This window comes from Melitaea cinxia, chromosome 16 (assembly GCF_905220565.1).
Source record: "Melitaea cinxia chromosome 16, ilMelCinx1.1, whole genome shotgun sequence".
In the NCBI taxonomy this organism is placed as follows: domain Eukaryota; kingdom Metazoa; phylum Arthropoda; class Insecta; order Lepidoptera; family Nymphalidae; genus Melitaea; species Melitaea cinxia.
Window position 1 is genome coordinate 11,109,133 of NC_059409.1, and position 16,087 is coordinate 11,125,219.

Sequence of the window (16,087 nt, forward strand, 5' to 3'; positions counted from 1 at the left end):
TTTAAAGTTTGTAAACGAAGTTCGCCCAATTCGTATTTAGCTATATTTTATTTATTTGTACAAATCGAGATCTTAATAAAAATAAATTCCAATGTTATATAGACGATTTAGTTTCACATTCTTGCATTCTGGGAATAAGCTTCTGGTCGATGGTATACTCTACCGCTTTTCACTGCGTCTATGAAATACTTAACGCCAAACAGGGACGCTATAAGGATCACTGCAAAAATGAAACAAATATTACAACTATTATACGTTAGGTTTAGGTTCTTCTCCTATTATTGGAAATTTGCGTTAGTTGGTTACAAAAGTAATTTATTCCTTTGAATCTTTTCTTTGAACAGGCGTTTGTTTGATAAAACAATTAAGTTCCCAAGCATATTATTTGTCTTAAGTTAAGGACATTCTCAACTAATAATTGTGTTTGCTCGCAAACAAAAAAAAAACCGATTTCATTATTACGTCGACGAGTAATACAACATAGATCGACGAAAAAATGGTCAAGTAACTACGCTTTATCAAAGATTACTCAAAAAGTAGTTATCAGATCTCGATAAAAAATTTATATGACCACATGATAAATATCAGCTTTCGATTAAATTAAAAATTATCAAAATCGGTACACCCAGTAAAAAGTTATTGCGGATTTTCGAGAGTTTTTCTCGATTTCTCTGGGATCCCATCATCAGATCCTGGTTTCCTTATCATGGTACCAAATTAAAAATATCCCCTTTCTAACAAAAAAAGAATTATCAAAATCGGTACATTCAGTAGAAAGTTATGCGGTATAATACAACGTAGGTCGACGAAAAAAAAAGCGTCAAGTAAAAACGCATTATTAGATATAACTCGAAAAGTAGTTGTTGATCTCAAATAAATTTAAATGGGACCAAATGACACATACTACCTTTCGATCAAAAGAAAATTTGTCGAAATCGCTCCACCCAGTCAAAAGTTCTGAAGTAACATAAATAAAAAAAAAAAAAATACAGTCGAATTGAGAACCTCCTCCTTTTTTGGAAGTCGGTTAAAAAACTGTAGTAAATTACTTCATGTATACAAAATTATGTTTGCTCGCAAACCAAAAAAACCGACTTCAATTACATCGACAAGTAATACAACGTAAGTAAACGAAAAAAAAAAAAAAAAAATAACAAACGCACTAGTCGTCACTACAATTTTCGAGCGTTTTCCTCGATTTCTCTGGGATCCCATCATCGGATTCTGGTTTCCTTATCATGGTACCACACTTGAGATTGACACTCCTTTCCAACAAAAAAAAAAAAAAGAATTATCAAAATCGGTTCATAAACGACGAAGTTGTTCCCGAACATACATAATATACGGTCGAATTGGGTAACCTTCTCCTTTATTGAAGTCGGTTGAAAACAGATTGAATTCGTATTAATTATTTTCTTATAGTACTTTTCAAAAGTCGCGGTATTTAATGTAAATGCTATTATTTAACGTTTTATATTTAATAATATATATTTATTTTAAAATATAACTGATTATTAAAACGGTTACTCAGTTTTAGAAGAAAATTCGCAATATATTTTCAAACGAAACCGTATGTCGTAATGTGTTTCATAAACTCAAAAAATAAATAAATAATAATTGACATGGAGTAAAGATTACAAATAAGGTTTAATTGGTTTGTATTATTATTATTATTATTATTATTATTATATTTTTGTTTAATTACCATCTGATACAGCAAGAACACCCAGCATCACCCAATCTCGCTGTACCGCTTCCCACGCGAGCATCACGATTGTGAAAGAGATATGGATAAAGCTGTACACGAAGAAACTCTTGATAGCTCTGTAACTTAACTAAAAAACAAAAAAAAAAAACTACGATTAAAACCAAAATTATTACAAGTTTACACTTGACATTATCAATAAAACGATAATATGTTCCTAATCCTAAATCAAGGAATAAGGAAGACAGAAGTGGAAAATTTTAAGATTAATGTACTAATCATTGAAATTGTCAGAATTTAAAAGTCTTAATTTATTTTTATTGTGTAACAAATTATAAGCACATAGTCAAGACATAAGATGTATTTAAATACAGATAAAGAAATAAAAATACATACCTTATAGGCGCCGATAGTATACACAGTCGCGAATAGTGATAACAGAAATCCAATGGCAGCGTAGACTGCTAGGTATGATAAGACAATGATATTATACATGTCGAAATTAGTTCCATTATTGTGAGAATCGGTATTGACTTTTTCATCCAAAAGATGATGTCCCAAAAACATCAACGCTATTTGGTATATTTCAAAGAATAGTAAAACTAAACCAAAAATCTGAAAGTAGAAATATGATTAAATTAGAAACATACACATAAAGAAGTATTTGATAGCGGGTTGGTAAATTAGTCACAGCTATAGGCTGAAGTGCTAGTGGTCATGGTGTCGATTCCCACTCATGACGTAATTGTCTTTAAGTTATTGTCGTAGTTTGGAAGTTAGTGTTTTCTAGCCCCGACACTTTATTCCTACCAGACCAGTCTATACCCATTAGAAGTCGTTGAGCCTATGATTATTTCTTCAATCTTTTTTATCAAAAAGTACTACACTACCCTTTTAATTTAAGCTCTTAGCTAAGTAATTATAAGAAAAAATATATTATGCATTTAATTCATATATTAGCACATAATTCACTGATTTAAATATAGCGATTGATTATATTATATTATCTATATTGGTTATTCGGTGCTGGATTACATAGTTGATAAAGATGTGTGGACTTAGTGATGCTGTATGTCATACAAGATATGACTAATTTTGTACTAAAACACAGTTTATATCTTATTTTCAAACGAGTAATTGCGCAGTTTTTTATCGATTCTTCTCTGCAGAATCTACGTTCCGAATCAGTAGTAGCTCTATTTTAAAATTAAAATTTTAATTGGTAAAATGATGATTCGAAAGTGCTTTTGAAGCCTATTTAAATAAAGTTGTTTTTGATTTGATTTGATTGGATATTTGTACAGTTAATTCTTTGAAGTCAAAAGGAAAAAAAACGAAACCCTTATAGGATCATTATGGTGTCCGTCTGTCTGTTAAGACACTTTTTATAAGGAATGCGTGGAGGGAGGTATCAAACTGAAATGCATATAAAATGTTCAAGTCTACTGTCCTGTCTGTGTTTCCCGTGAACTTAGAATCTTGAAATTTTGTACGAAGCAACGTATTATAGCACAGATAAAGGAGAAATTGCGAAAAGCATAAATTTTTAGCTACATCATAAAATAAAAGCATTTTTAATAATTTTATTTGTACGAAACCCGCGGTACGCGAGTCTGACTCGCACTTGGCCGGTTTTTTTTATCTTGAAACTAGCTAGGCCCGCAGTTTCACTAGCGTCAATTTGAGGAAATGGCTTTTATTTATTTATTAATTTATTCCATGTACATTAAATCATTCTCTATAACTAAATATGTTTTATTATAATTTTTTCAATTTAACTCTGTTAACTTGATATTTTACGACATAAATTACATCTACCAAAGAGCGAAAGAAACTTCGTTCTGACCGGGGGTCCATAGAACCCTCACGACTTTAATTTTTGTGTTTTAGTATGTTGTAAATAGATATATCCACTTGAAAAACATAGTTCTCTTGAAATCACAGGCATCTAATTTTATTTTATTTTATAATTTTATTTTCTTTTCTTCTGACACTTACAATCATGATGTAGCCGAATATGATGTTGCCCATACGAAGTGGGAAACAAAATAAAAATTTTCTCGACATATTCCGCTTTTTGGGATTCTGAAAAAAAAAAAACTATATTAATAAAAAAATATCAATAACAATCGCACCACAAAAGTACAACAAAACAATTTTTAAGTTACTTTATAAGGGACAGTAAATAGTACTAATCAGATACATTTGTTGTTATCATGTACACCTGATAGCGATCGTTACTCATAGTAGGGAATATATCCGCCAACCCGCATTGGAGCACCGTGATAGATTATGCTCTGATCCTTCTCCTACATGGGGAAAGAAGCCTATGCCCAGTAGTGGGATATTACAGGCTGAAGCGAGATACATTTACAACATGTAGGGCTGAACCACAAAAGTACAACAAAACAATTTTTAAGTTACGTTATAAGGGACAGCAAATAGTACTAAATCCGACACATTTACAACCTGTAGCTTAATATATTAATTTTATATAAGTTAATATTGTGGAAAACAACATCTTTCACCTGTATTTAACACGATATTACCGAGTACTAAATATTTTAAAATACTTACAATTTCAAAATGATGCATAATATTTTGTCGACTTAAAATAGAACATTAATAAAAGTAAATAAAACTAATAGTTGGATTATTAAGCGTATTAAATAAGCTATTTAATGCCCATGACACGACTCTTGTGTTCCGAACCGCGTTACGTTATGATGGGCTTAAAATAATCTAGCTGACCACTGACCTTTAAACCAATTATTATTGAACTGAACGGGATCCTTTAAATATAAAAATATAAACCCTTTCCTGTAATAATATTTTAAAGGCGTAAAATGTTTTAAAGTAACAATCGCAGATATTACCCATCGATTTTCAAAAAGAAAAAAAAAAAAATAGTGGCCTCTTTATGATAGTTACAGTGTATTGACATATAAATTTTTGCGTTGTATTGTCGTATTGAATAATAATCGGGCAATAGGCCTTGAGTATCTCACACACCGTAAGCGTCGCAGTGTGGTGCAGTGCTATGACATGCTAACCATGTAAAACTCGTTTAAAAATTATTGAGGCAGTATGGAGAGCACCTAGTTTGCTTCTGGCTTAACTGGGGTACCACGCGTTCAAATAAATATACTTAGGTACATACATACAGCAAATAAATTAACATTTTCTCTATGTTATTTTTCAAGCTTAATTCCTTTAGTTTATTTAATCAGCAAGTTTTTCCAACTGTTCTCGTACTTATAAGGCGTAGTTAATCACAGGTGAAGCACCTACTTGTTTGATAGTTCCATAAAAAAGTAATGTTGTGCCATGCCTTATGTCACATTGACTCGTATACCTATGTTTCTTTCTTTTTAAAATTTAATAACCGTTATATATAATTTTTTCCGATTTTGTAACTATAAATAGAATTTGAACGCAATTTTAATTAACTTGGCATAATTCTATTGTTAGAAGTGAAATCAGAAATGAATATACTATACAAACCGACCGGCAAACACTGTTATCGCAACCAATACGCTGACGTAATGTCTAGCATTCAATGTGCAATAGGCCTAAGTCTAAACAGATGTTCCCAAGTATCATATTAAAAAACCTATCAAACGCGAGCCGTGCTCTTGCAGTAGGGTTTCTATTTCACTGTACTTGCCGAATGTTGCCGACCCTAGCACCGACCCTGATCTCAGGGGCTTCAACAACCTTACTCATCACAGGAACCCAACGCTACTTGAAAGGAGTGTTATTTGATTGTGATCTTCTGTAAGGTTGAGGTACTTCCCCAGACGGCCTTCTCCAGATTTTGAGCAGAATATATCCTAGATTGCCATCATACCTCAATAAAATAGAGACGAAACTACAGCTCTTTTTTATGTGGTTGCCCTTTTTCATTTTTAAGTAGATTGTACTTTGTGATTTATTATTTACGTAATACGGGATCAAAGAAATAGTCCCGTGTGTACAGTGAGTAGTGTTCAATAGGATCCCAACTGTATACTTTGGGAACGGTACCCATAAAAGTTAATGTTTTAAAAGTTTGTGGATTTGTCTAGACTTGAATAGAAATTCTTTTGTGCTTGCTTGGTCCGATAAAATAAAATACAATTTATTTTACTGGGCCTTAAAAAAAAATAATTTTTGTTTACTAGTTAGTCGGTTTGTGATTATATTATTAAAAAACAAAAAATGTTTTATTTTAATATTATTTATTTTATTAATATTGTTATGTTTACGTTATACACCTATATATTTCAAACAATTCATCATTTTATACCTATCGAAAAATTTAATTTTAAAATTTTATCAAAACTATATTATTACTATATGAAGCTATTGAACCATTTCATTGAATTAGTAGGATTAATAATGAAAATTTTAAATCTAGTACTATTTTTCTTTACGAAATAAGCATTAGTATAAATAGATACAACAAAAATAAAATATTTATGATGTTTGTCAATTAAGGAACGTAACGAAAAAGTTTCAAAAATAAGCGTTACTTTTACAGAGAAGTGAAAAAGAATGTTAACCTTTACTCTTTATGATTTGTCAGCGATTAATTGTAAATGAGAAGGCGGTTGGATTAGCAGGATTGTCTCCCGTTACGTAGTTATATTATTACTTGATTCGCAAGTATTGCTTTTTTCATAAATATTTTTCTCAATACTTTCAACGAAGGGAAAAACGAACTTTTGCTATATATAGATAACAATGATGAAAAGAATTAGAATCTTTTAACCTGCGTTATAGTTATAGTTTATTTTGTATATCTTTTACACGTAACACATTAGTGTTTATTTTCGAAATTACTGTTGAGTAATTCAGTAAAGTACATAACATTAATCTTACTGATAAATACTATTAATTATTTTTATAAGTACCTATAAATAGCGTTTCAAATACTACCTTAGTCGTAACGTAATGTATTTGTATTTATAACTGTTTTGAATTATTGTTTTATTATTTGTTGCAAAAACAGTTTTTCGAAATGGACGAAAAAGAATGGTGTCTAAATGTCTGCACATTTAAAGTAGTTAATTTCAGTTGATTATAATTATCTAATAAATCTCTATTTATACTATAAAACTGTTGAGCTTAAATTAACTTCGTTATAATACTGTCTTTAATATGTGGGAAAATATACTATTATAAGCTACTTAAACGACTTTTTTAAGCCAAAATATATTTATAAAGTTATTTTAAGCATACAAATTTGTAATATTTATTGTGTATACTAATAATCGCTTAAATATATATTTCAAAATTGTAATTAAGTAAGTAAAATAAATAAAATACTTGCATAATAAAATACCCAATAAAATGAGATTAATACTTTATAAAATATACATTATTATCAATAAACTCTTTTGTATTTTTTTTTTGTATAAAATGATCTCATTATTAATTATTATAAAAAAATTATTTGAATTCGATTCATCTTTTTAACTTTTTAAAAAATAATTTGAGCTTCGTATCGCCATTTTTTTTGCGAATATATTTGGATTTTTTTAAATTTTCTTTTATGCATAAGCCTTGGTCTGACAATAATAAATAAGAAAAAAAATATCCATCGTATTTCAATATACAAATTTAAGTTTATACTTTAAAGTATTCACCCTTCGCTACTTACATTACAATTAGTGTTGCCCAAATTCAGTCTTGGTCTTGCAGTCTTGGTCTTGTTCTTGCGTTTTTGCAAGACCAAGACCAAGAACAAGACCGCGTATTTTTAGCAAGACCAAGACCAAGACTGACCGTGCAAGACTTGAGCAAGAACAAGACATAGCCTGCAAGACTCTTGCGTCTTGCAGCTAGGACTTAGCGCTATTTCACTGAGTAGTTAGGTGTAACAGTTCGGTGTATAGGTAGGTACGCTTAGGAATTCTATGAGACGCAAAAAACTGTATCAAAGAATATGAAAAACTGGACCTATGCGCATTACGACTAATACCATAAACATAGCGAATAAAAAAATATCTATTAAAATCAAACTGAGTGCATGCATAGTTATGTTTTAACCATCGGCACTTTGATAATGCGGCATCAAAGGTTTTGTACTTACTTCTCAAAGAAATTTGCCGCTTTTCGGAAGTACATGGTTATGATACACGCGCCGGCGGCTTCTTTTGAAATCTAAAACAATCGTTGCCGCCACGCCGAAATCATAACATTTGACACTATTTGATTGCCGCCATAGGGCGTAGGTATACTCATGCAAAATAATTTCGAATTTTAAGAGTACCTACAGGTGTTCCAAAGAATAAATAAGTTTCAGAGTGCTTAGAATGAAAATGAATACATTATACTGATCACGCAAGTAGTATTATGATTAGGATAAAATGGTAAGGATAGGTAGTAGATGTCATATTAATTCATTCTAGTAAGTATATATTATAATATTGATTACTTATATGGTTTTAAACTAATTACTTAGGTACTATTATTGTACATTTAGTCATTATATTTCTTAAGTTTTTACAAGAAAAAATAGCAAAAAGTGTTCAAATATCACCCGTTTAATAAATATTGTAGCCACTTTTAAATATACTTGAAACGTGTAAAAAAATTCTACAAAACTAATAAAATAATATAAAAAGCGTAGGTACTTACCTACTAATAAAATAAAAAGCCTGCGATAAGAGTTTTGTATTACTTACCAGCCCGAATATCTCTGAGAGAGATGATGAGAGTAAGTATTTACTAGCTGTGCCCGCGACTTCGTCCACGAGGAATAGCAACTTTGGAGGTATAGTGACGTTCAGGACTTATTTATTTATTTTAAAACTTCTGTCATCAAACATACAAACGAACTCTTCAGCTTTATAATATTAGTATAGATGTACGCCAAAACATTCACTTATATGTAAAGAATAGTGATTGGCACTAATTCTGTACATATATTTTATTCACGCGTCGCGTCTGTACAAGTAGGTAATATTTAGTGTGTGTTTGTACGCCGCACGCGGCATTGTTTGATTTGCGGCGGCATCCTTTTCATAGAGCCGGCACGTGGCGAGGCGGCGCGGTAGAAAGCAAGGAAACGTACTATAAATAAAGGAATTATTTTAATTCCAGTCATTTCCAATTGAGCTGTGCTTCGAGTCTAACTTAATAATTGTTTTTACTAATTCTCGTTGTTTTCTAAAAACGTATCACGTGTACAATTTAATATGAGTGACGAAGATTCAAATTATTCTAGTCCGAGTAACGAGAGTTTGAGTCACAGATCTAAAAGACCCAAAAGCAAATTTGAGGAGTTTTTCGAAATAATTCATGCATCCCAAACTGCCTTCTGTAAATTGTGCCAACATAAAAAGATTGAAATAAAAATGAAAAACAGAAACACTTCAGGCTTAAGGAAACATCTAATATCTTTCCACAAAAAGGAATCAGAAATATTTCTTCCTGTTAAACCAAAATTAAGTGGAGATATCACAAGCTTTTTAGTAACCGCTGGAAGAAGTGGACAGGTAAGAATATTTTTTTAACAGTTAAAAGAATTTTAACTCTGCGTAGCTATTCATGCGATACTTTCAAAAACGCTATTAACTTACGTAAGTATTTTTGAGTTAGTGGTGTTTTCATCTAGGGGTGCGACATATTAAGTATGTAATTATCGTCTTAAATATTTTTTATAAACACCCATATTTTCATTTAATCGGCCAGTAACAACTAAGTACTTTATTTTGGTAAATTACAGTACAGTGCAACCTTAATATAACAAATATCAATTTAACGATTTTCTCGATTTAACAACAACAAACCTCCTCCTCTTATACGCTCAAACCTAGTATGTTTTAAATAATAACACAAGATTTATTGTTTTGTTTCAGTCGGAAAACAGCAGTGACAATATCACGACAGCTACAGTTGATTGGGTGGTGAAAAAATATCTTCCCTTCTCATTTTTCGATGACGAAGCTACACAAGTATATTTTCGATGTATTTGCCCTAATATGGTGTTTCCTAAAAGGTCTACACTTAGAAGGAAAGTCAAAGAGCGATTTGAAGAGCTCCAATTGAATCTCAAGGAACGACTTCAACAATTATCATCTAAAATGTCTTTTACCATTGATGGGTGGACGTCAATTGCTGGTAGGAGTTACTACGGGGTTACTATTCATTATATAGACAACGAATGGAAGTATCAATCTGTAGTTCTTGATTTTATACCATCACGCGGTCGACATACTGGGGAAGATATTGCAACGATTTTCCATGAATGTTTATTGGAATATGGCATAATTGATAAAATAAAAGGTATCACGGTCGACAACGCAACTGCAAATACCAAATTTATGTATGAACTGGGCAAACAGCTGCTGCCACACTTTGATTCAGACAATCAACATTTCCGGTGCTTTGCTCACATTTTAAACCTTGGTGTACAAGATTTATTAAAGACCTTAGCATTACACTGTGAGTCTGACACTAACGCGCAAGATCAGCAGTACGAAGACTATGCAGACGAAACTGAGGATGAGGAAGATGAAGAATCTGCACCAAATATTGCTGACTCGCGTACATCTGTAACAAAGTTACGCAGTATTTCCAGTAAAATAAAAAGAAGTGAGATAGTGAAGAAGAAGTTTCAGTCTGCTTGTGAAGCTGCTGGCGTGCCATCAAATCTAAATGCCATTCTTGACTGTCCAACGAGATGGAATTCCACACATGATATGATTGGATTTGGTTTAAAAGTGAGAGCGGGCATTGACATATTGTGCAGTTCTGTCACCGAATTAAATGATTTTCAAATCACAGCTAATGAATGGCAGGTACTCGAAAAATTACATAAATTTCTAATAAACTTTAAACTTTTAAGTACAAAACTTGGTGGAGACAAATATGTTACATTACCGCTAGTCATTGTATCATTCAATCTCTTGCTAGATAAAATTGAATCCATGGTAAAACAGTTAGATGAGAAACCTAATCGATCTGAAGTGGATGAAAGGCTCATTCTAGCTTTCCAAGCAGCTCGAGACAAAATGCTTAAACATTACAAGAAGAGCAACTGGATTTATTGTACTTCTTTAATTTTAGACCCAAGGCATAAGGCTCAGACTTTTGACCTGACAATGCGGGGGAAGCAACTTAAAACAGAAAGTCTGCGCAAGTTCAATGAACTTTATGAAGAATATAAAAGTCTACACTCACTGAACAAATCTCTGGAATTACCAGAAAAAGAAAATAAAGTATGTGATGAAGATGAAGACGTAATAGACTTTGATAAACTCTATGAATGTCCCTCGACGTCATCTGGATCTTGTCTTCAAGGCTTAGTGATAGACGAGTTGGAGGAGTACCTGAGAAAACCAAGAACTGCCAGCTCGGAAGACATTTTAGATTGGTGGAGGACGCATGAGACAGAGTATCCGATTTTATCGAAAATGGCCCGTGATTTTCTCTCAATACCTGCAACTTCAGTACCTGCTGAGAGGTTATTTTCTAAAGCATCATTAGTAATTAGAAAACATAGAAATAGGTTAAGTGATGAGTCAGCCAGATGGTTACTTTGTATTAATTCTTGGTCAAAAAAATTGATATAAAGTATCATAACCTAATGATAAAGCTGTTGATTTGTGTTGTATTTTATTTTTTATTCAAATAAATGATAAATCGTAAAACTCTTTTATTAAATTTCTTATAAGTTGAGGGTTCAATCTCTTTCTAGACAGATAAGTATTGTTCTTTAAAATACAGTCAAGTTATTGTAATTAATTTGTTTTTTTACATGTTTTAGCAAATGTAAGCTTATAAATCATAAATGTTTATTAAGAAACAGTTACTTCCATGGAAAACGACATATAGGTCAGTTGATTTTTCGAATTTCTTATCAAATCTTCAGTTATTTATTAATCTGCTTGATCTTTACTATGGCTATGTTAATTCAAGCTCACAATGTTCCAATTCTAATACGTTTTTCTAAGATTTAAAGTAAACTTTAATAAATAGTAATAGACTAATAGGTAATTGCAAGACTTGCAAGACTCTTGCTGCAAGACCAAGACCAAGACCAAGACTGGGAGCGCAAGACCAAGACCAAGACCAAGACCAGGTGTATTGGCGCAAGACCAAGACCAAGACTGGCTAAGTCTCGTCTTGTTCTTGCATTTGGGCAACACTAATTACAATACACCTGTACTTTTTATGGCAGCTGTCTTTACCTTGACTCGTTTAAAAGGTCAATTCTTATGACATTTCTGTATTTATCGAAAAAAAGTGCCTATAGATCAAAAAATAAGCTACACATTGCTATGTATCAAAATTGTCTATGTACTAATATTGTTTAATTGTTCTTTACTATTACAAAGAATTTTGTCAATTTATTACTATTATACATATAATTAACTAATTAAAAACACTTCTGAACACATTTTACTTGTTAAATATTATTGTAAAGAATAAATTTATTTGTTTATTTGACCATCCAGTAATTGTTATATTAATCCTTACGTCAAGTACATTGTTAGGAAACTTGGAAGCCTATAGTTTAATGCACATTTTTTTAGAGTGTCATCGCGTGCATAGTTAAATAGCACTATAAAATTTAAAAATATAAAAGAAAATGATATGTTAAATTTTCTTGAATAGTTCTAACACTTATAACGCAAATATTAAGTAAATTGTCATTAAAATTATCCACACTTCCACATAATTTACGATTAGGTTTTTTAATTGTATAACTTAAAAGAAAATACGAGAATATCTATTTTAGTAACTTACATTCCGATCTCAAAATGTGGTATAGGTACGTTATATATTGTGTTCATCCAGAATAAACATATCATTTATTACACGAAACACTTGATAAACTTAAAAACACTTGTACACATTTATCGCAACTCTATAAATATATTTTAATATAGATTTTTATACTTTGTGTTTACAATGCGCCTGCGCACAGTCTAACCTTTACGTCGGTTCGATCGAAACAGCGGGTTACGTCACGAGAGCCTCGTCTTACGACGGTGAGTTGACTCGCATCGAGGACTACATCGATCAAGGTCGGGGACGAGGATTATTCTGACTCATAGTGTTTTCGTTTAAGTACCTCAAGCAAATAAGAAATAAAAGATTAACCTTATTTTTAAGAGTATAAATAAAAGATACCCCTTTCTTTATGTATGAGAATTACATTTATTGTAAGCATATAAACATGCACACACCTTAAAACTTTTTATTTGTTTATTTGTGAACCTCAATATTCTTTTTTATTCTTCCCGTGGGTTGACACCCAAGAGGCGACTAAGAGATAACAAAATTTCACTACCACCTTGGAACTTAAAAAGCCGACCGATGGTGGGATAACCATCCAACTGCTGGCTTTGAAATACACAGGTCGAAGGCAGCAGTGTTTTCGGTGCGACAAAGCCAGCCCTGCGGTCACTAACCCGCCTGCCCAGCGTGTTGACTATGGGGAACACACACTAGTTCACGCCATTTTTGGCGTAAACTTGCGCAGGCCTACGTCCAGCAGTGGACTGCGATAGGCTGAAGTGATGATGATGAAACCTCAATAGTTACAATTTACATACATCATAAAGATAAACTATTAGATACATTTTACATTTATTAAATAGTAGATATGTATACTAGACACACGTCTAGACCACAAGCACAAGCTCCCCCGGTTTAAAAAAAACCACCTAAATAGGTATATCCAGAAAAAGTTATGAGGTAACAAAAAATACAAAAAACCACAAAGTCGAATCGAGTAACCTTCTCCATCTTTGAAGTCGGTTAAAAAACTAGTTGACCCAGCGAACTTCTTACCGTCACATCTTTTTTCGTTCATGAATCGATTTTTCTTTTTCTATATATACCATGTCCTTGGCAGTAATGTACACAAAAAAAAAAAAAAACAATTCGGTCCTGTAATTCGAAAGCTATATAGTTAACTTATACATTTAGGCGATTTATTTAGTAAATTAAGGCTTATAAGGTTAGATAGACGTTCGTTACTCTGTCGCGCAAAAACTACTCCGCTGATTGTCATTATTGGAACGAAGTTCCTTACGGCAGGCTTGACATTTGGCTAGGCGACCGAACTAAAAAAAATGTGATACTAAAACCGTAAGAAAAATATATAACGGAAGTGACGTAATATCAGTTACACGACTGTATAATATGACGTTTGTAAAACTAAAATATTACTAGTAAACTTTTTTTTTTAAATTTTTATGTAATTTTATACTGTCGACAAAAATAAATAAAGACATATCTTTTTTATTTCACTTAATAGTTTGAATTATTAGTATTATTATTATTTTGTTTGATTTATTTTACGGTATTTGTTATTTTCTAAAATACTAAATTTCCTAAATACTTGTACTAATATACTTAATTAAAAACCAATCAACAAAATTAAAAAAAAAAAAGAAATTAAGAACTTGAAAATATATATAAAATCCAACATTTTTTTTTTTCAAATTTGTTGCTTGTAAATTTAATACGTAGACGTACGTGCAAAATAACCCCCCCCCCCTCTACTTTCCCATGAAATTGGAAATTTATGCATATAAACACGAGGCGCGGCTAATATGAGGCCAGTACGTACATACATGAAAAACCTGTAACGTCAAAGAAATTGTGGTATGACGTCAATAATGACACTCTATTGCGTCTCTTGACTCCAAGGACGAAGATTATAGAGATAGAAGAAATATTATCAGTAATGAAAATGATGGTGCTTATCTTTCAACTAGAATTCACTTCCTTATATGTATATCGAAGGAAATATAATTGAAGTCGGTCTTTTTCGTTTACGGGACAATTATAACGTTTTTTAACGACGAGTTGAGTTGAAAAGGTCGCTTTTAGAGTACAGTTGAATTGCTCAATTGTAATATATTGTATCTGACGTAATATCTGAATCATAATTATTAATCAACTTGGCTTTACTGCGTACATTATTTGTTAACCATAATTCGTTGTGTACGTAATGTTGGTTTGATTGTCCTATTTTCATTAACTAAAACAATTGTATTGCTTAAGTAGCAGTGTATTATTAGCAAACTTAATTAGAGAATAATCTTAATTACACAATATAAATACAAATATAATTGAATAGCTCGTTGGCGCAGTTTGTATTGGCCCTGCTTTCTGCAGGTTTCGGGTTGCGGGTTCGATTCCCGCCTGAGTCTGGGTGTAATATTTGTATTTATATATTTAAGTACATATGTGATATATACATATTTATAAAAAAATAATAATATTTAACTGTATCAACCGGCTGTTACCTATAACACAAGCATTACGTTGATTACTATAGGAATAGACAATCGTGTGTGTATGTCATAAGATATTTGTTAAACTTATAAGTATAATACAATTATACTTTATAGAACATCCAAAAAAGTCATTTTATATAAGAGGAAAGATAAAAAATATACACAAAATGCTGTTTTATCGCTAAAAGAACCTACACATGTATTAAATTTGGATACTGTTAACAAAATATTTTAACGGCTATAACGCTAAACTGGGCCACTCTTGTTGGAAATAAATGATTAATTTGTCAATAGCTCATTAATTCAACAAGTGGTGTATTTTGTGAATCTTTTAATGTAAAGTTTTAGAGGACTATTTTAATAAATGTCCTTAGTTATAAAGTTTTGTCATTTTAATTTGAAATTAATATCTGTTATAATCTTAAGGTTACAAGGTTTTAAACGGTTATTAATGATTGTCTATAAAGATTAAAGGAACTAAATGGGTATCTATATATATATACATACATATATATGTGTAAATGAATGTTTGTCTGTGTGTTCTTTATAGAATCGTAAACTATGCACTTGATCATGTCACGCTCTTCAGCAACATGTTGTGCCTGAGCCCACAAAGGTTTCTGAGTTGGTACAACCAAATAAAAAGCAACGCGCGCAGGATACTTGCAGTTAGTAATTAATAAAGAGCTCAGAATTGTTCTTAGGGCTTCATAATCCGATTCGTCATTGTTCACGAGGTTGCCTTTTTGATTTAGAAAGGATAGTTGAAGTTTATTTTTGTAATATAAATTAATATTTTTCCTTCAGAGAATTTTTCTAAACAATTAAAAGTTAACGATTATTATTTATTAGGACAAGTTATTGTCAGTTTATTTGGGTTGAGTAACAGTTATTCTAACTTTGTTGTATTATTTGTATATTAGATTCTTTAAAAGTGTATATACAATTTTAAAACTACGAATTCGATTGCTTGATAATACAGCGGAAGCCACAACGATGAAAATAAATCACAAGTGAAGTGCTGTGAGTATAAGCTTAAGCGATACTTATCTGTATATGATAAAATTGGAATATATCAATGTTTATACTTAAATAATATATGGAATTAAGTTTCATCAGGAATTATTTACATAGA

At 31.4% G+C, this 16,087-nt stretch overlaps 1 protein-coding gene across 1 annotated transcript; it reads right to left on the bottom strand.

Annotated features, from left to right (window-relative positions):
- On the bottom strand, nucleotides 1-12,690 carry LOC123661116. The gene is made up of 5 exons (XM_045596111.1): nucleotides 12,446-12,690; nucleotides 3,704-3,790; nucleotides 2,102-2,320; nucleotides 1,706-1,835; nucleotides 1-220 (listed from the first exon to the last, which is right to left on the bottom strand). The coding sequence occupies exons 2-5, from the start codon at nucleotides 3,770-3,772 to the stop codon at nucleotides 114-116; spliced, it is 525 nt and encodes a 174-aa protein (XP_045452067.1). The 5' UTR covers nucleotides 3,773-3,790; nucleotides 12,446-12,690; the 3' UTR covers nucleotides 1-113.
- Nucleotides 12,691-16,087: the final 3,397 nt, after the last annotated feature.

Coding starts and splice junctions, on each gene's coding strand:
- LOC123661116 (XM_045596111.1), bottom strand. CDS start 3,772: ATGTCGAGAAAATTTTTATTTTGTTTCCCACTTCGTATGGGCAACATC. Junction 1,836..2,101: donor ATACTATCGGCGCCTATAAG/GTATGTATTTTT, acceptor TTTGTTTTTTAG/TTAAGTTACAGAGCTATCAA. Junction 221..1,705: donor TGTTCTTGCTGTATCAGATG/GTAATTAAACAA, acceptor TCATTTTTGCAG/TGATCCTTATAGCGTCCCTG.